Source organism: Hyla sarda, chromosome 10 (genome assembly GCF_029499605.1).
Source record: "Hyla sarda isolate aHylSar1 chromosome 10, aHylSar1.hap1, whole genome shotgun sequence".
Taxonomy (NCBI): domain Eukaryota; kingdom Metazoa; phylum Chordata; class Amphibia; order Anura; family Hylidae; genus Hyla; species Hyla sarda.
The window spans coordinates 11,445,737-11,461,061 of record NC_079198.1 but is presented as its reverse complement, the minus strand read 5'-3'; the positions used below and the strand labels follow the sequence as shown (position 1 = coordinate 11,461,061).

The 15,325-nt window shown below is 44.8% G+C and overlaps 1 protein-coding gene across 1 annotated transcript in view; it reads right to left on the bottom strand.

Moving 5' to 3' along the window:
• PPP2R1A (protein phosphatase 2 scaffold subunit Aalpha) overlaps positions 1-14,669 on the bottom strand; it is a 29,595-nt gene extending 14,926 nt beyond the window's left edge. The window contains exons 1-8 of the mRNA XM_056543124.1: positions 14,483-14,669; positions 10,405-10,495; positions 7,144-7,244; positions 6,831-7,063; positions 6,030-6,177; positions 5,788-5,943; positions 3,468-3,582; positions 306-376 (exon numbers count right to left, since the gene is read on the bottom strand). Coding sequence (XP_056399099.1) covers positions 306-376; positions 3,468-3,582; positions 5,788-5,943; positions 6,030-6,177; positions 6,831-7,063; positions 7,144-7,244; positions 10,405-10,495; positions 14,483-14,560 — 993 coding nt within the window. The 5' untranslated portion in view covers positions 14,561-14,669. The remainder of the gene's footprint in view (positions 1-305; positions 377-3,467; positions 3,583-5,787; positions 5,944-6,029; positions 6,178-6,830; positions 7,064-7,143; positions 7,245-10,404; positions 10,496-14,482) is intronic.
• Between the last annotated feature and the right edge of the window lie 656 nt (positions 14,670-15,325).

The following is a 15,325-nucleotide window of genomic DNA, read 5'->3' as shown; positions in this document are numbered from 1 at the left end:
CAGTTTAGATATAGGATTCTGCACTGATCATCCAAAAGCGATTGTCTTGCTACATAGAGATCCCCAGGGCTGAAAGGAGAGGATAGGCATGGCGGTGGCGGCAGCGCTTTGCGAATCCCAAGCCACGCCTATTCGACTGTGCCTGACCCCTGGATAAATGTATAAGTTATAAAAGAAGGAGGAAAAGCAATGAAAGTATGGTTACACTCACGTTTTGGACATCTGTAACAACGTGACAAAACTGACCGTTGCGCTTTAACACAAGTCGGGATTTGTTCACAATAATATAAGTGAATACACGTTACCTTGATGCACGGCAGGATCTGGGTCATTATCACATTCTCACGACAGTCAGCGGACAGGTTCTCACAGAACTCTACAATAAATAGGAGAGGGGCCTGTGAGCAGCAAGATACAGGGTAAGGAGGAGTAACAATGTTCTTACACCTCTGTCTGTGTCAGGAACTGTCCAGAGCAGAAGAGGTTTGCTATGAGGATTTGCTTCTACTCTGGACAGTTCCTGAGACAGACAGAGGTGTCAGCAGAGAGCACTGTGGTCAGACAGAAAAGGAAATTCAAAAAGAAAAGAACTTCCTGTGGAGCATACAGCTGCTGATAAGTGCTGGAAGGATTAAGCTTTTTTTTTAAATAGAAGTAATTTACAAATCTGCATAACTTTATGGCGCCAGTAAAAAATATAAAATAAATAAAAAATTAAGCAGAGTACCCCTTTATTGGTGAATACAACTGCACCCACAGAACAGCCTGAGCTCTGCTATACCGTATTGGTGAGAGCCAGGCGCCTGGGCAGAGTTTGGGGAAAAAAACTGCTGGGGCGTATAAAAAAAAAATAAAAAAATTTAAAAAAAATTTAAAAAAAAAAGAGATCTGCAGCCTTAGACACCCCGCAGGATAGGGCATAAGTGTCTGATCGCGGGGGGGGGGGGGTCGTAATGCTGGGATCCCCCGCAGTCTCCTGTACGGGGCCCCGGCTATGCTGCGGCTCTCCCGTTCAGGAGGAGTGCCGGCCGCCGTGACACGCCCCCTCCATGTATCTCTATGGGAGAAGCGGAGATGCAGCGTTCGTGCAATTCCATAGAGCTGTATGGAGGGGGCAGGTCGAGGACCTCCACAAATATTTGATAAATTTTGACTTTGATTTTGTACTGTATCTACTACTACTGATTTATATTTATTAACCCTTGATATTAGTTACATCTAGGTGGTCTGTCTGTATCTTTTGTGTACTTTCAAAATCTATTTTTCGGAATGTGGGATATAGTGCAATGCAGTCACCTCGGTGTAATTTATATTACAGTGCGAGTCTCCCAAAAATTCTTTATTTACGTTAAAGGGGTACTCCGCTGCTCAGCGTTTGAAACAAACTGTTTGGAACACTGTAGCCGGGAGCTTGTGACGTCATAGCTCAGCCCCCTCATGTCGTCACGCCCCGCCCCCTCAATGCAAGTCTATGGGAGGGGGCGTGACATCCGTCACGCCCCCTCCCATAGACTTGCATTGAGGGGGTGGGGTGTGACTTCATGAGAGGGTGGGGCTGGGGCTATGACATCACGAGCTCCCGGCGCCAGCGTTGGGTAGTTTGTTTCAAACGTTGAGCAGCGGAGTCCCCCTTTAATTACAAGAAAGGAGGAGGAGTAAGGGAAGAAAAAAATAAATAAAACAAAACACAGGCGACAACACTGGATTAGACACAAAACAAGGACAGCAACCACATCTACAACAGGGTTAAGGGGGATGGAGAAGAGACGAGGGGCTCCCCAAAAGACCAGGGGAAGTGACTCAATTGAGCAGTAAGGCACAGTATTGAGATGTCTCCTGAAAAGCAGAGCAGTAGAACCAGGTCTTTGCAAACCGATCCATACCTTGATGGAGGTGAGCAGTGAACTCCAGCGTACATTTTATGGTACAATGAAAGTTATTATAAAGTACGATCGGTCGTGTAAAAAACAATCTTCGGCTGCATTCACACCTTGTTTTCATTGTACAGGTGTCGGATCCGGCTGGGGGAGGGGAAAACCGGGCGCTCCCGTACCCCAGCCGGACCAGCGCTGAAATCCATTTACTTTAATGAGCCGACTGGAGTCATACGGTGACTCCGGTCGGCTCATTTTTGACCCATATCTGGTTTCCTGACCGGACCTAAAACCATAGTACACTACGGTTTTAGGTCCGGTCAGGAAACCGGATATGGGTCAAAAATGAGCCGACCAGAGTCACCGTATGACTCCAGTCGGCTCATTAAAGTGAATGGATTTCTGCGCTTGTTCCGGCTGGGGTACGGGAGCGCATGGTTTCCCCCTCCCCCAGCCGGATCCGGCAGCTGTACAGTGAAAGATGAGGTGTGAATGAAGCATTCGTATGGGTCGGAGGATGGAAATTAAGAGTTGTCTATTAAAAGGCGAGGAGGAAAAAACGAAAATGCAAAAATGAAAGTCGCCTGTGTCCTCAAGGGCTGAGTGGTCATGTGACCTTTTACAAATCCTTCTAGGAGGTGCCCTGCTTATGATGAATGAATATGCCCTGAATCACGGTGTCTTCCTGCGGGATGAGTCTTCATCTAACTTAGTCATTTAGTTAATTCCTTCAGGGCTATTTAAGGAAATTGACGCCTCCACAGAGAACAGATAATTGTCGCCTTCTTCTTACGGAATCTATCTTGAGTAATGATTAAATCCATACGGAGGATTATTCTGGTCCCTCTGGTGTCTTAGCGGGTCGACTTATGAAACAACTACTAAGCAGAAGTCCTGATAACCATTCTCCCACTTCTGCAGGGTCAGAACAGCAGCGGATCCTTCAAGGACATTCAGATGACTTTTTGCTGCCGTAGATGCCTGGAGGGGCAGAAACTTGTTCTGTTCTTTACAGATAGAACTACAGTCCATTGGAAAAGCATCACCCGTCATTGTGATAAGAATCCACTCTATAAGGCTGGGTTCACACTACGTTTTAAGCAATACGGGACCGTATACAGCTGGGGGTGCGCGGAAGCAAAAAAAAAAAGTCTGCGTTTGACTTCGGTCGGCTTATTGAAATGCATTACATACAGGATAGATATGGCTGGTATACCGGAGAGCCTGTTTTTTGCTCCTCCAGCGCGTGTATGTGCATATTTAATTATAATTTTATATATTATAGTGTGTAAAATAAATAATATTATATATATATATATATAAATAATAGTAATTTTTGTAAATATCTATATCTCTATATATGGAAAGGTGAGTCCGTATTCTTCCGGGGTATGGAGACAAAAAAAAAAAAAAGCCCATTACCACTCCACAGGCTTTCAGGGAAAAGGAATATGCAAATCAGCTCATTAAACCACCTTCACATGTAGCATTCCCCAAATTCAGCTTTAGTCACAGAAGCCGATTGGGATTTTATGCCAAGCCAGAATTCTCTTAAATTATACACACAAGCACAGATCCATAACACGTGTTTACCTTTGACCTTGTGGGAGGCTGCAGCTCGCACCTCGGCCTCACAATCCTTCATCAGGTTTTGGAAAGCAGGGACCAGGTCGGTTTTGGTGATTTCGGGGCCTACAGCTTTCTGGAGCTGAAAGGAAAAAGGCCCAACAAGGAATTATAAAAATCAATATTTATTTTAATAATAATAGTGCATGTACTATTTCTCCTGTTACTTTCTCCAGTCACAAAATAATGTCTGTTATTAATAACGGGCTATGACGGGATAAAACAGATAATGTAAAAATCCCATAGACTATAATGGGATTTAGTAATGGCCGATTTTAAGGGTTTTCATAACGGAACATTAAACGGATGAATTTTAGTGTGAAAGGAGCCTTAGGAAAAAAACGCACACGTGCAACTAAGTTCATGCTCCGATTCCATATACTTTACTTTTGTTTCCTACAAAACTTCAAATAACAGAGACAGTAATTAACAGAATATAATCACCCAAGTGCTCGTCGCTGTTCCAGGATGCGGCATCTTAATGCAAATCTCTTGCTCCAGCCGGAACCTTCATGTGTGCCGATCACCCAGCTTTCCTTCCGGACTGACCGCAGACACTCTCACACACACCTGTGGGCGGTACTGGCGACATTTCAGGATCTCCCTTTCTCAAGCCTCTGGAGAGATCCTGAAACATTGCCAGTACCGCCCACAGGTGTGTAAGCTTGTCTGCTGTCAGTCCGGAAGGAAAGCTGGGTGATTGGCATGCATGAAAGCTCCGGCTGGACTTTACATTAAAGGGGTTCTCCACCATAAGGTGATTTTAGTACGTACCTGGCAGAAAGTAATGGACATGCTTAGGAAGGATCTGCGCTTGTCTTGGGAATAAATGGCTATGCTGTGAGATTATCATAACACTGTGGCTAGCTTTTTGTGAACTGGTATTTCCTGATTGAGTTTTCTTTTTTGCCTACAAATCCCATAATTCCATTTTCCTCCCTCCCACACATCAGCCACCCCACCCATTGAAACAAATGAACTGCATCCATTCAAAAGACCTGTGGTTTTAAATCAGGGTGCCTACAGCTGTTGCATTAGTTGCAGATTGATCTCTCTCCCACCAAGCGATCGCTCCACCCATTGAAGCAGACAGGCTCCCTGTCATCAGCTGACTAGTGATGTCAGGTCTTGGCCGCATTGCAACCTGGGAAAAATCTGAGACAACAGTCATTTTGTATGCTGTTAAAAATAAATATTGGGGTGAAAAATCACAGAATTGTGAGAAAACCGTCACACACAGGTACAGACACTATGTTATGGACTACACTAATTTAGTCAAATAAAAAAAAAAAATCCTGGAATACCCCTTTAAGATGCTGCATCCCTGAACAGCGACGAGCACTTGGGTGATTATGTTCTGTTGATTACTGTCCCCGTTATTTGAAGTATTGTAAGAAACAAAAATGGAAAGAAAAGTAAAGTATATGGAATCAGAGCATGAACTTTGTTGCACGTTTGCGTTTTTTTCTAAGTATACGAACATTGTGCTAAGAGTGAGTGGAGTCTCGGCTGCACAATGTTACACCCAAAGTGCATTCAACCTGACATACTTGTTATATAGACAATGTGAACCTAGCCTTATAATTTGAAAGTGTAATGCAGTGTTTCCTAACAAGGGTACCTCCAGCTGCTGCAAAACTACAACTCCCAGCATGCCTGGACAGCCGAAGGCTGTCCAGGCATGCTGGGAGTTGTAGTTTTGAAACAGTTAAAGGGGTACTCCACAGGAAATAAAAAATTAAAATCAACTAGGGCCAGAAAGTTAAACAGATTTGTAAATCACTTCTATTTAAAAATCTTAATCCTTCCAGCACTTAGCTGCTGTATAATACAGAGGAAGTTCTTTTCTTTTTGAATTTTATTTCTGTCTGACCATAGTGCTCTCTGCTGACACCTCTGTTCCGTGTCAGGAACTGTCCAGATTAGGCGAAAATCCTCATAGCAAACCTCTCCTCTCCTGCTATGGACAGTTTCTAAAATGGACAGAGGTGTCAGCAGAGAGCACTGTGGCAAGATAAAAAGGAAATCCAAAAAGAAAAGACCTTCCTGTGAAACAGACAGCATCTGATAAGTACTGGAAGGAATAAGATTTTTAAATAGAAGTCATTTACAAACCTGTTATTTCTGGCACCAGGTGATCTAAAAAAAATAAAAAAAAAAAAAAAAAATAAAGGTATGTTTTCCAGGGGAGTACCCCTTTAAAGACACCCTGGTTAGGGAAAACTGCTGTAATAGGTAACATGAGAGGAAATAAAGCCATGAGCGACGTACAGAATATCTTAGCTACCTCAGTGAACTTGTCGGCCACCATATAACGGACTCTCCACGATTTGTCCTCAGCGGCCTGGCGCAGAGTCGGCATCACCAGCGGCTCCAGCTCCTCCTGAGGCAGCAGCTGAGCGATGTTGACGCAGGCCTCCACGGCCAGTAAGCGCACGGAATCCTAGGACAATACAAGAGAGGGCACTCAACAAAACAAGACCGTATTGGGCCCGTGGTCCTGCCACCAGTCAGTCACCAGGATGGTACCTGCTCATCTGATGCAAGATTGGAGAACATGGGGATTATTTCACTCTTCACGTGTTCCAGCTCCAAAACCTTCGCAAATTCCCCCAGTTTAGAAGCAGCGGCTCGTCTGACCATAGGAGTGTCATCCGAGCAGAGATTACGGAAATGTCTAAATAGGGAAGAAAAAAAAAAATTAAGATTTTTAATAAAAAATAAATAAATAAATAAAATCACTTATAAATGTGTCCTACATTTCTCTTTGCATCCAGTTCACACAGGAGTCCAAGAAGCAGAGATATGAGGAGCTGGTTAGAGCTTCATTCGCCTTGTGATTGGCACTCAGAGAAAGCAGCTAAATTAAAAGGGGTACTCCAGTGGAATTTTTTTTTAATGTGTTTATTTTTTTAAATGAACTGGTGCCAGAAAGTAAAACAGATTTGTAAATGACTTCTATTTAATATTCATAAGCGGGCGGCGCTGACGTCACAGTGCCACTGAGCTTCTGAAAACCCTGCCCGTGCCAGTTACAGCCACATTTGCATATATAGAAAAACTAAGACTGCGGGTGAACGGCAGGACTGATTCGTGGAAGGAAGGGATCATATGAATCAGTGTCCCCCGCACTATCCATCAGTACTTGTGGTTAGTGCAGGAGTGAACATCTGACAATTTTCCTTTAAGGAACATTCATTTTTACAACAGAAGGACAGCCCAAAATATGGTACTAAGAAGTATTTAAAAGAAACAGGCACCTCAGGAGTCTACAGATCCCCTTTGGAGGTACACATTAAACATTAAATCTCAAACAATACATTTACTCACTGTCTGAGTTCGGCTTTGACTGTGCTGGAAACACGGGGATAGCAGACGCTGAACAAACCACAAGCCGATGTGCGGGAAGTGAACCAGTCCCCACTGGCCAGGCGCTTCACCAGGGGCACAAAGTGCGCCTCAAGGTCCGAAGGAGAGTGTTCATGGGAAGTGGCCCGGAGGGATTCCACCGCTCTGTCCCTCACCACTGTCTCCTCCACTGTGGCCAGGCTCTCTAGGGGAGGCTGCAGACATAAGACATTGTCAGAGAGGGGGGGAATCCCATACAGGGTTAATTACACAGCGCTTCAACACAAACACCTACCAACAGGCAATGGACAAACTCTGGTCCTCCAACCAGAGTAGTAAAGGTCCCCAACTGTTCAGCCAAGGCCAGCAGCACTTCATCCTCATCGTAGATGGTATCTGCAGATGACAAGAAAGACTTATTGATGTATTCATGAATTCTGTAAATGTAACCAACTATCTGCATTATTGGCATTTAGTCATAACACAAGTCCAGTCTGCACAGTAATGTAACAACCTTGGGGATGTCAGTCCCCTCAGGGAAACCCTGAATAAAGACCCTCTCTGGTCTAAAACTTTTAATCTTTTTGCAAATAATAATTAAGGGTGATCAATTACCACTAGGTGGCAGTGTGATTAAAATTACAATCCCTTATTTGTTATATTTCAGTTTTATGGCATCCTATGCATGGATGTTATTGACCGCGGAGCTCCGTTTGCAGTTCTCTGCTCTGATGCCGTCTACAGACATCACACAGCTCCGTGATCCATCCATATTCAAAAACAGGGATTGAGCTAAAATCTGTTCTCCTCTGACTCAACGTTTCGCCATTAGGAACTGGCTTTTTCAAGAGTGTGAGGTACAGTCTGCACAGTGACCATTATCCTTTCCCTATTAACTAAAAATGAATGGATCCTAGTCTAACCTTCCAAACGTCACAAGCTGATATCTTAAAAGGAAATCGTTCATCCCGTTCACTCACATTAAATCCAATACACTGGGTTATAGTGCGGGAGAACAGACCGATGTGGGGTCTGATTAAAGAGGTACTCCGGTGGAAAACTCTTTAAATCAACTGGTGCCAGAAAGTTAAACAGATTTGTAAATTATTTCTATTAAAAAATCTTAATCCTTCCAGTACTTATTAGCTGCTGAATACTACAGAGGAAATTATTTTCTTTTTGGAAAACAGAGCTCTGCTGACATCACGAGCACAGTGCTCTCTGCTGACATCTCTGTCCATTTTAAGAACTGTCCAGAGAGCATATGTTTGCATGGGGATTTTCTCCTACTCTGGACAGTTCTTAAAATGGACAGAGGTGTCAGCAGAGAGCACTGGGGTCATGATTTCAGCAGAGAGCTCTGTGTTCTAAAGAGAAAATAATTTCCTCTGTAGTATTCAGCAGCTAATAAGTACTGGAAGGATTAAGATTTTTTAATAGAAGTAATATACAAATCTGTTTAACTTTCTGGCACCAGTTGATTTTTTTAATTTTTTTTTTTTTTTAAAGTTTTCCACCTGCAGCCTGGAGCGGTGTCCCTCTGAAAGCCCGCTTCTTTCTTCCGCAAATTGATCTTTCTTATGTGAATTAGAATATTCATGGGCGCTGGTCACGTGAGAGCAGGCGCTCACGTGACCAGCGCCCATGAATATTCAAATTCACCCGGCGAGCCCGCCTCCAGTACGCAATTCGCCAAAGAAGCGGACCTTCAGAGGGACGCCGCTCCAGGCCGCAGGTGTATATTAGTCTGAGACCCCGCATCAGTCTCCTGTTCACCCGCACTATAATAACTCGGTGTATTGGGTTTAGTGCGAGTGAACGGGATGACCATTTTCCTTTAACCCCTTAATGACCACTTGTTTTTTAATTTTTGCACTTTCATTTTTTCCACCTTACATTTAAAAAAATCATAACCTTTTCAATTTTGCTTTTTTTTTTGCGCCACCAGTTCTACTTTGTAATGACAAAAAATCTACGGCGAAATGGAAAAAAAAAAAGAAAATTATTGTACGACAAAATTGAAGATTAAAAATGCCATTTTGCAATTTTGGGGGGCTTCGGTTTCTACACCGTACATTTTTCGGTAAAAATGACACCTTCTCTTTATTCTGTAGGTCCATACGGTTATAATGATCCCCTACTTATATAGGTTTGATTTTGTCGTATTTCTGGAAAAAATCATAACTACATGAAGGAAAATGTATACGTTTTAAATTGTCATCTTCTGACCCTATAACTTACCGTATTTTTCGCCCTATAGGACGCACCGGCGTATAAGACGCACCCAATTTATAGGTGCAAAATCTAAAAAAAAAATAGATTTTGAACCCAATAGTGGTCTTCAACCTGCGGACCTCCAGCTGTTGCAAAACTACAACTCCCAGCATGCCCGGACAGCCGTTGGCTGTCCGGGCATGCTGGGAGCTGTAGTTTTGCAACATCTGGAGGTCCGCAGATTGAAGACCACTGCATAGGAGGTAATACTCAAGTGTCCCCGCCGCTCCGGACCTGTCACCGCTGCCCTGGATGTCGCTCCATCGCTGTCGCCGTATCCCCGTCCCTTCGGAACATCTCTGCTGCCGGCCGGGTATCCTCGCTCTCCGTCGCCGTCATCACGTCGTTACGCACGCCGACGCACGTACGCGACGACGAGGAAGGAGAGCGCCGGCCATACAGGGGATCCCTGAACGGAGAAGACACCGAGTAGGCAGGTAAGGTCCCTCCCGGTGTCCTGTAAGCACTAACCCGGCTATTCAGTCAGGCTGTTCGGGACCGCCACGGTGAAATCGCGGCGGTCCCGAACAGCCCGACTGAACAGCCGGGTTAGTGTCACTTTCCCTTCAGACGCGGCGGTCAGCTTTGATCGGTACCATTTTTGTTTTAATCGGACTTTTTAAAATCGCTTTTTATTCATTTTATAGTATAAAAAGTGATCAAAAAAAGACGCTATTTTGGAATTTTTTTGCGTGTACACCATTGACGGTGCGGTTTAATTAAGGATATATTTTTATAGTTCGGATATTTACGCACGCGACGATATCGCATGTTTATTTTTATTTACACACTTTTTAAATGGGAAAAGAGGGGCGATTCTGATTTTTTTTTATTAGGGAAGGGGTTAAATCACATTTATAAACTTTTTTTTAAAAAAAATTTTCTGCTGACACCTGATGCCCGTATCAAGAACTGTCCAGAGCAGGAGAAAATCCCCATAGCCAAACCTATGCTGCTCTGGACAGTTCCTGACACGGACAGAGGTGTCAGCAGAGAGCACTGTGGACAAGACAAAAAAATTCAAAAAGAAAAGAATTATCTCTGTAGCATACAGCTGCTAATAAGTACTGGAAGGATTAAGATTTTTAAATAGAAGTAATTTACAAATCTGTGTAACTTTTTGGCACCAGTTCATTTAAAAAAAAAAAAAAAAAAAAAAAAAAGTTTTCCACCGGAGTACCCCTTTAAGGCTCTACTGGGTTCACACACAGTAGTTTGGACAGTATTTTTTGGCTAAAAACCCTACACGTAAACCTTAGTTTCTGAGATACTTTGCTTGTACCTGTCAGGAAAGGCAGGAGCTCACTGCGGGTCCTCTCCACCCCCAGGGCCAGAGCGATAGTCGAAAGCTTCTTAATACTGTTCAGTCGCAGCTGAAAGACAAAAGCAAAAAAGTTCATACACTGAATAAAAAGAAAAAACAAAAACCGCATCCGTCACTATCTGGAGTACAAGATCTACTAGGTTAAAGAAGAACTCCAGCAGGGAGATACAGGACGCCCCAGAACCTGCCCCATATTACAAGGCTGGACCACATTCTGGGCCTGGCTGGATCGTTCATTTATTGCTTCCATAACATCCGCTATGATTAAGACTTGTAACTACAATAATGCTCTGCCGGCAGGATTGCTGTTTAAAGGGGTACTCCGGCCCGAAGACATCTTATCCCCTACCCAAAAGGATCTCCCTGCTGCACTCTGATCATTTAGAGCGTCGGGTGCAGTACTGGAGGCTCGTGACATCTCGGCCACGCCCCCTCAATGCAAGTCTATGGGAGGGGGCGTGACGTCATGAGCCTCCGCATCGCCAGGATGTCTGGGGGGGGGGGGGGGGGGCAACTTTGTTAGCCGCGCGCAACCCCGCTAGCGGTGATGGTAGGGTTGGGAGGCATTCTTGTGACACCGCTAGTGCAGTGTTTCCCAACCAGAGTGCCTCCAGCTGTTGCGAAACTACAACTCCCAGCATTGCCGGACAGCCGAAGGCTATAATAGGACCCGAAAGCGGTATTTCACAAAAAATAAGCTGCCATATTTCCCCCTTTGCCGATTTTACCTAATTTATTCCTCGCGGTAAAGACAAAAGCACCCCGAATAAATGACCCCTTCGAAGTCCTTTTTGGATAGAGTAATAGTATATAGAGCAGTGTTTCCCAACCAGGGTGCCTCCAGCTGTTGCAAAACTACAACTCCTAGCATGCCTGGACAGCCGTTGGCTGTCCAGGCATGCTGAGAGTTGTAGTTTTGCAACAGCTGGAGGCACCCTGGTTGGGAAACACTGCGCTAGTGGGCACATGGAAGGAGGGAAGGAACTTTATTATAATTTATGATAATTTCCTGGGGGGGAGAGCAGCAGCTCACAGGAAGCTGGCGCAGGGAGTCATGGGAAACGTAGTCTTTATGACATGGCTGCTTACTGCTACAGGTGGCAATTACAAGAGAACGGCCGGGCCAAATTTGACAAATGAGGTATCGTTGGAAAGGTCTTTGAAAGAGCGATCAGATGAGGTCAACTTTTTTTTATTTTTTTATTTAAATACCAGTGCTCCGGAGTGCTCCTTTAACATGTTGCCCAGGAATATCACAACATTTATGGCGCTCCTGAGCCCCGCTGAGATTGCTGCACTTCACCGGCTGTAAATCGCAACGAAGCGGCCTCAGGAGGACCAGCGAAACGTTTGGATATTTGAGGGCAACACGTAAAAGTTTATCAAAAGCCGATCACATAGAAGTCTGTCTACTGAGCTACTGTATCTAAGCCTATTACGTGACACTGAGTCACCACCTACAGAGGTGCTGTATCCAAGCCAATCTCATGATAGTCTACTAAGCTACTGTATCCAAGCTGATCACATGGGATACAGTTTACTAAGCTACTGTATCTAAGCCTATTACATGACACTGAGTCACCACTAGCGATGAGCGAATTTACAGTAAATTTGATTCGTCACGAACTTCTCGGCTCGGCGGTTGATGACTTATCCTGCATAAATTAGTTCAGCTTTCCGGTGCTCCGGTGGGCTGGAGAAGGTGGATACAGTCCTAGGAAAGAGTCTCCTAGGACTGTATCCACCTTTTCCAGCCCACCGGAGCACCGGAAAGCTGAACTCATTTATGCAGGAAAAGTCATCAACCGCCGAGCCGAGAAGTCCGTGACGAATTTACTGTAAATTCGCTCATCTCTAGTCACCACCTACAGAGGTGCTGTATCCAAGCCAATCTCATGATAGTCTACTAAGCTACTGTATCCAAGCTGATCACATGGGATACAGTTTACTAAGCTACTGTATCCAAGCCAATCTCATAGAATACAGTCTCCTGAGCTATTGTATCTAAACCAATCACATGGGGTACAGTCTGAGCTATTGTATCCAAGCCAAACACATGGTGTGCTGTCTGAGCTATTGTATCCAAGCCAAACACATGGGGAACAGTCTGAACTATTGTATCCAAGCCAAACACATGGGAGTCTGAGCTACTGTATACAAGCAAGTCACAAGGGATACAGTCTACTTAGCTACTGTATCCAAGCTGAATAGTAAGGATCGAACGATTATCGGTTTGGCCGATATTATTGACGAATATTCACGATTTTCTACGTTATCGGCAATTTCCTTGCCGATAATGCGGGTGCTTTAAATCAATTAACTGCAGCGGCTTCTGTGGGGCCAGAGACGACCGCCGCCGCCGCTCGCTTCTCTCCCCTGCCTGTCCTGAGTCCAACCACCGCCGCTGCCCCATTGCCTCCCCGGTTTTATAATCACCTGTTCCCGGGATCCGCGCTACTTCTTGTTCCTGCGGCGTCCTGCGCTGTTGCAATGATACCCGGCGCACAGTGACAGCTCAGGACGCCGCCGGAGCCAGAAGTAGCGCGGACCCCGGGAACAGACGCTGCAGTTCATTGATTTAAAATGCGCAGAATATCGGTATCGGCCTGAAAGTTCACAAGTTATCGGTATCGGTTCTAAAAAAAAAAAAAACCATCAATATCAGTCGATCCCTACCATTATACTGAGCTACTGTACCCAAGCCAATCTCATGATATACAGTCAACTAAGCTACTGTATCCAAGCCGATCACATGGGATACAGTCTACTAAGCTATTGTATCCAAGCCAATCACATGGGATACAGTCTACTAAGCTATTGTATCCAAGCCAATCACATGGGATACAGTCTACTGAGCTATTGTATCCAAGCCAATCACATGGGATACAGTCTACTGAGCTATTGTATCCAAGCCAATCACATGGGATACAGTCTACTGAGCTATTGTATCCAAGCCAATCACATGGGATACAGTCTACTGAGCTATTGTATCCAAGCCAATCACATGGGATACAGTCTACTGAGCTATTGTATCCAAGCCAATCACATGGGATACAGTCTACTGAGCTATTGTATCCAAGCCAATCACATGGGATACAGTCTACTGAGCTATTGTATCCAAGCCAATCACATGGGATACAGTCTACTGAGCTATTGTATCCAAGCCAATCACATGGGATACAGTCTACTGAGCTATTGTATCCAAGCCAATCACATAGGATACAGTCTACTGAGCTATTGTATCCAAGCCGATTAGATGGAATACAGTGTGTTGAGCTACTGTATACAGGCAGATAGGATACAATCTCCTATGCTACAGTATCTAATCAGATGGGATACAGATTTACAAGCCCATGACATGGGATACAGTCTGTCGAGCCCTGTATCCAAGTCTAAGTGATATACAGTCTGCTGAGCTACTGTATATAAACCTATCAAATGGGATACAGTCTACTATGCTACATATCCAAGCCTATCAGATGGGATACAGGTTTGAGTCCTGTATCCAAGCCCATGACATGGGATACAGTCTGTCGAGCCCTGTATCCAAGTCTAAGTGGTATACAGTCTGCTGAGCTACTGTATATAAACCTATCACATAGGATACAGTCCACTATGCTACAGTATCTAAGCCTATCACACAGTATACAGTCTGATGACCTACTGTATCTAAGCCAATCAGATGAATACAGGTTGCTGAGCTACTCAATCCAAGCCCAATACATGGGATACAGTTTGCTAACATCACGTGGGATCCAGCCTTGTATCTAAGCCTGTGACGTTTGATACACACATAGAGTCCTGGCTCCATCACTCACCCCTACAGTTAGGGGCGGGGCCTGGTCTTTATCTCGCACTCACATAAGGGGGCGTGGCCCCTTCTAGTGCGGGGACTACAACTCCCAGCATGCAGTGCAGCACAAGCTGAAAAATACCAGAGGGAGGCCAAGAAGGTGCCCGGACTATACCATCCCAGACAGACAGCACCCCGAGCCCGTCCATGACCCCCCTCCGCCCCGGCTCCCCGGCTCCTAACCTGCACGTCCTCATTGCGCAGTTCATCGATGAGTACGGCAATGGGATACAGAGAGTCGTCCCCGTCAGCCGCCGCCATCTTGCTTCTTCCTGTCAGGGAGTAAGTGAAGGGGGCGGGGACGGGGGCTCCCGGGCTTTCATGCAGGGGTAGGAAGCCCCGCCTTTCGGGTGACGTCACGGCCTGCCAATGTTTATAGCAACGCGTCCTCCTATAGGAAGCCGGGGGGCCGCGCCCCCGCCCCCTGGAGACGGTCACCAAGGGGAATCACTGCTGGGGCGCTGCGGAGTGACGTCACTTGTCTGCGAATCAGTTCGCCATTTTGGTGAAGCCCTTATTGGCAGAGACAGTTTCATTTTAATATATATTTATGTATGTAATTATATCAGAAGTACCAGCACTGATACATGCTACAAGCAGTTATTTTGGTGCAGCCCTTATTTGCAGAGACAGTTTCATTTTAATATATATATATATATATATATATATATGTAACTATATCAGAAGTACCAGTACTGATATATGCAACAAGCAGTTTTCCAGCCAGTGTGCCTCCAGCTGCTGCAAAACTACAACTCCCAGCATGCCCGGACAGCCGTTGGCTGTCCGGGCATGCTGGGAGTTGTAGTTTTGCAGCAGCTGGAGGCCCCCCCTCGCTTCGGATTTTTCCATATACGCAGCTGTATAAAGACTAATTTTTTTCGACGTGATCTGTAGTTTCCATTTTTGCGCACGTCTCTTTTTGATCACTTTTTATTTCAATTTTTCTGGATTGTGATAAAATATCAGCAATTCTGGACTTAATTTTTTTAAAGGATCATAAACATTATAATTTAATAGTTCGGA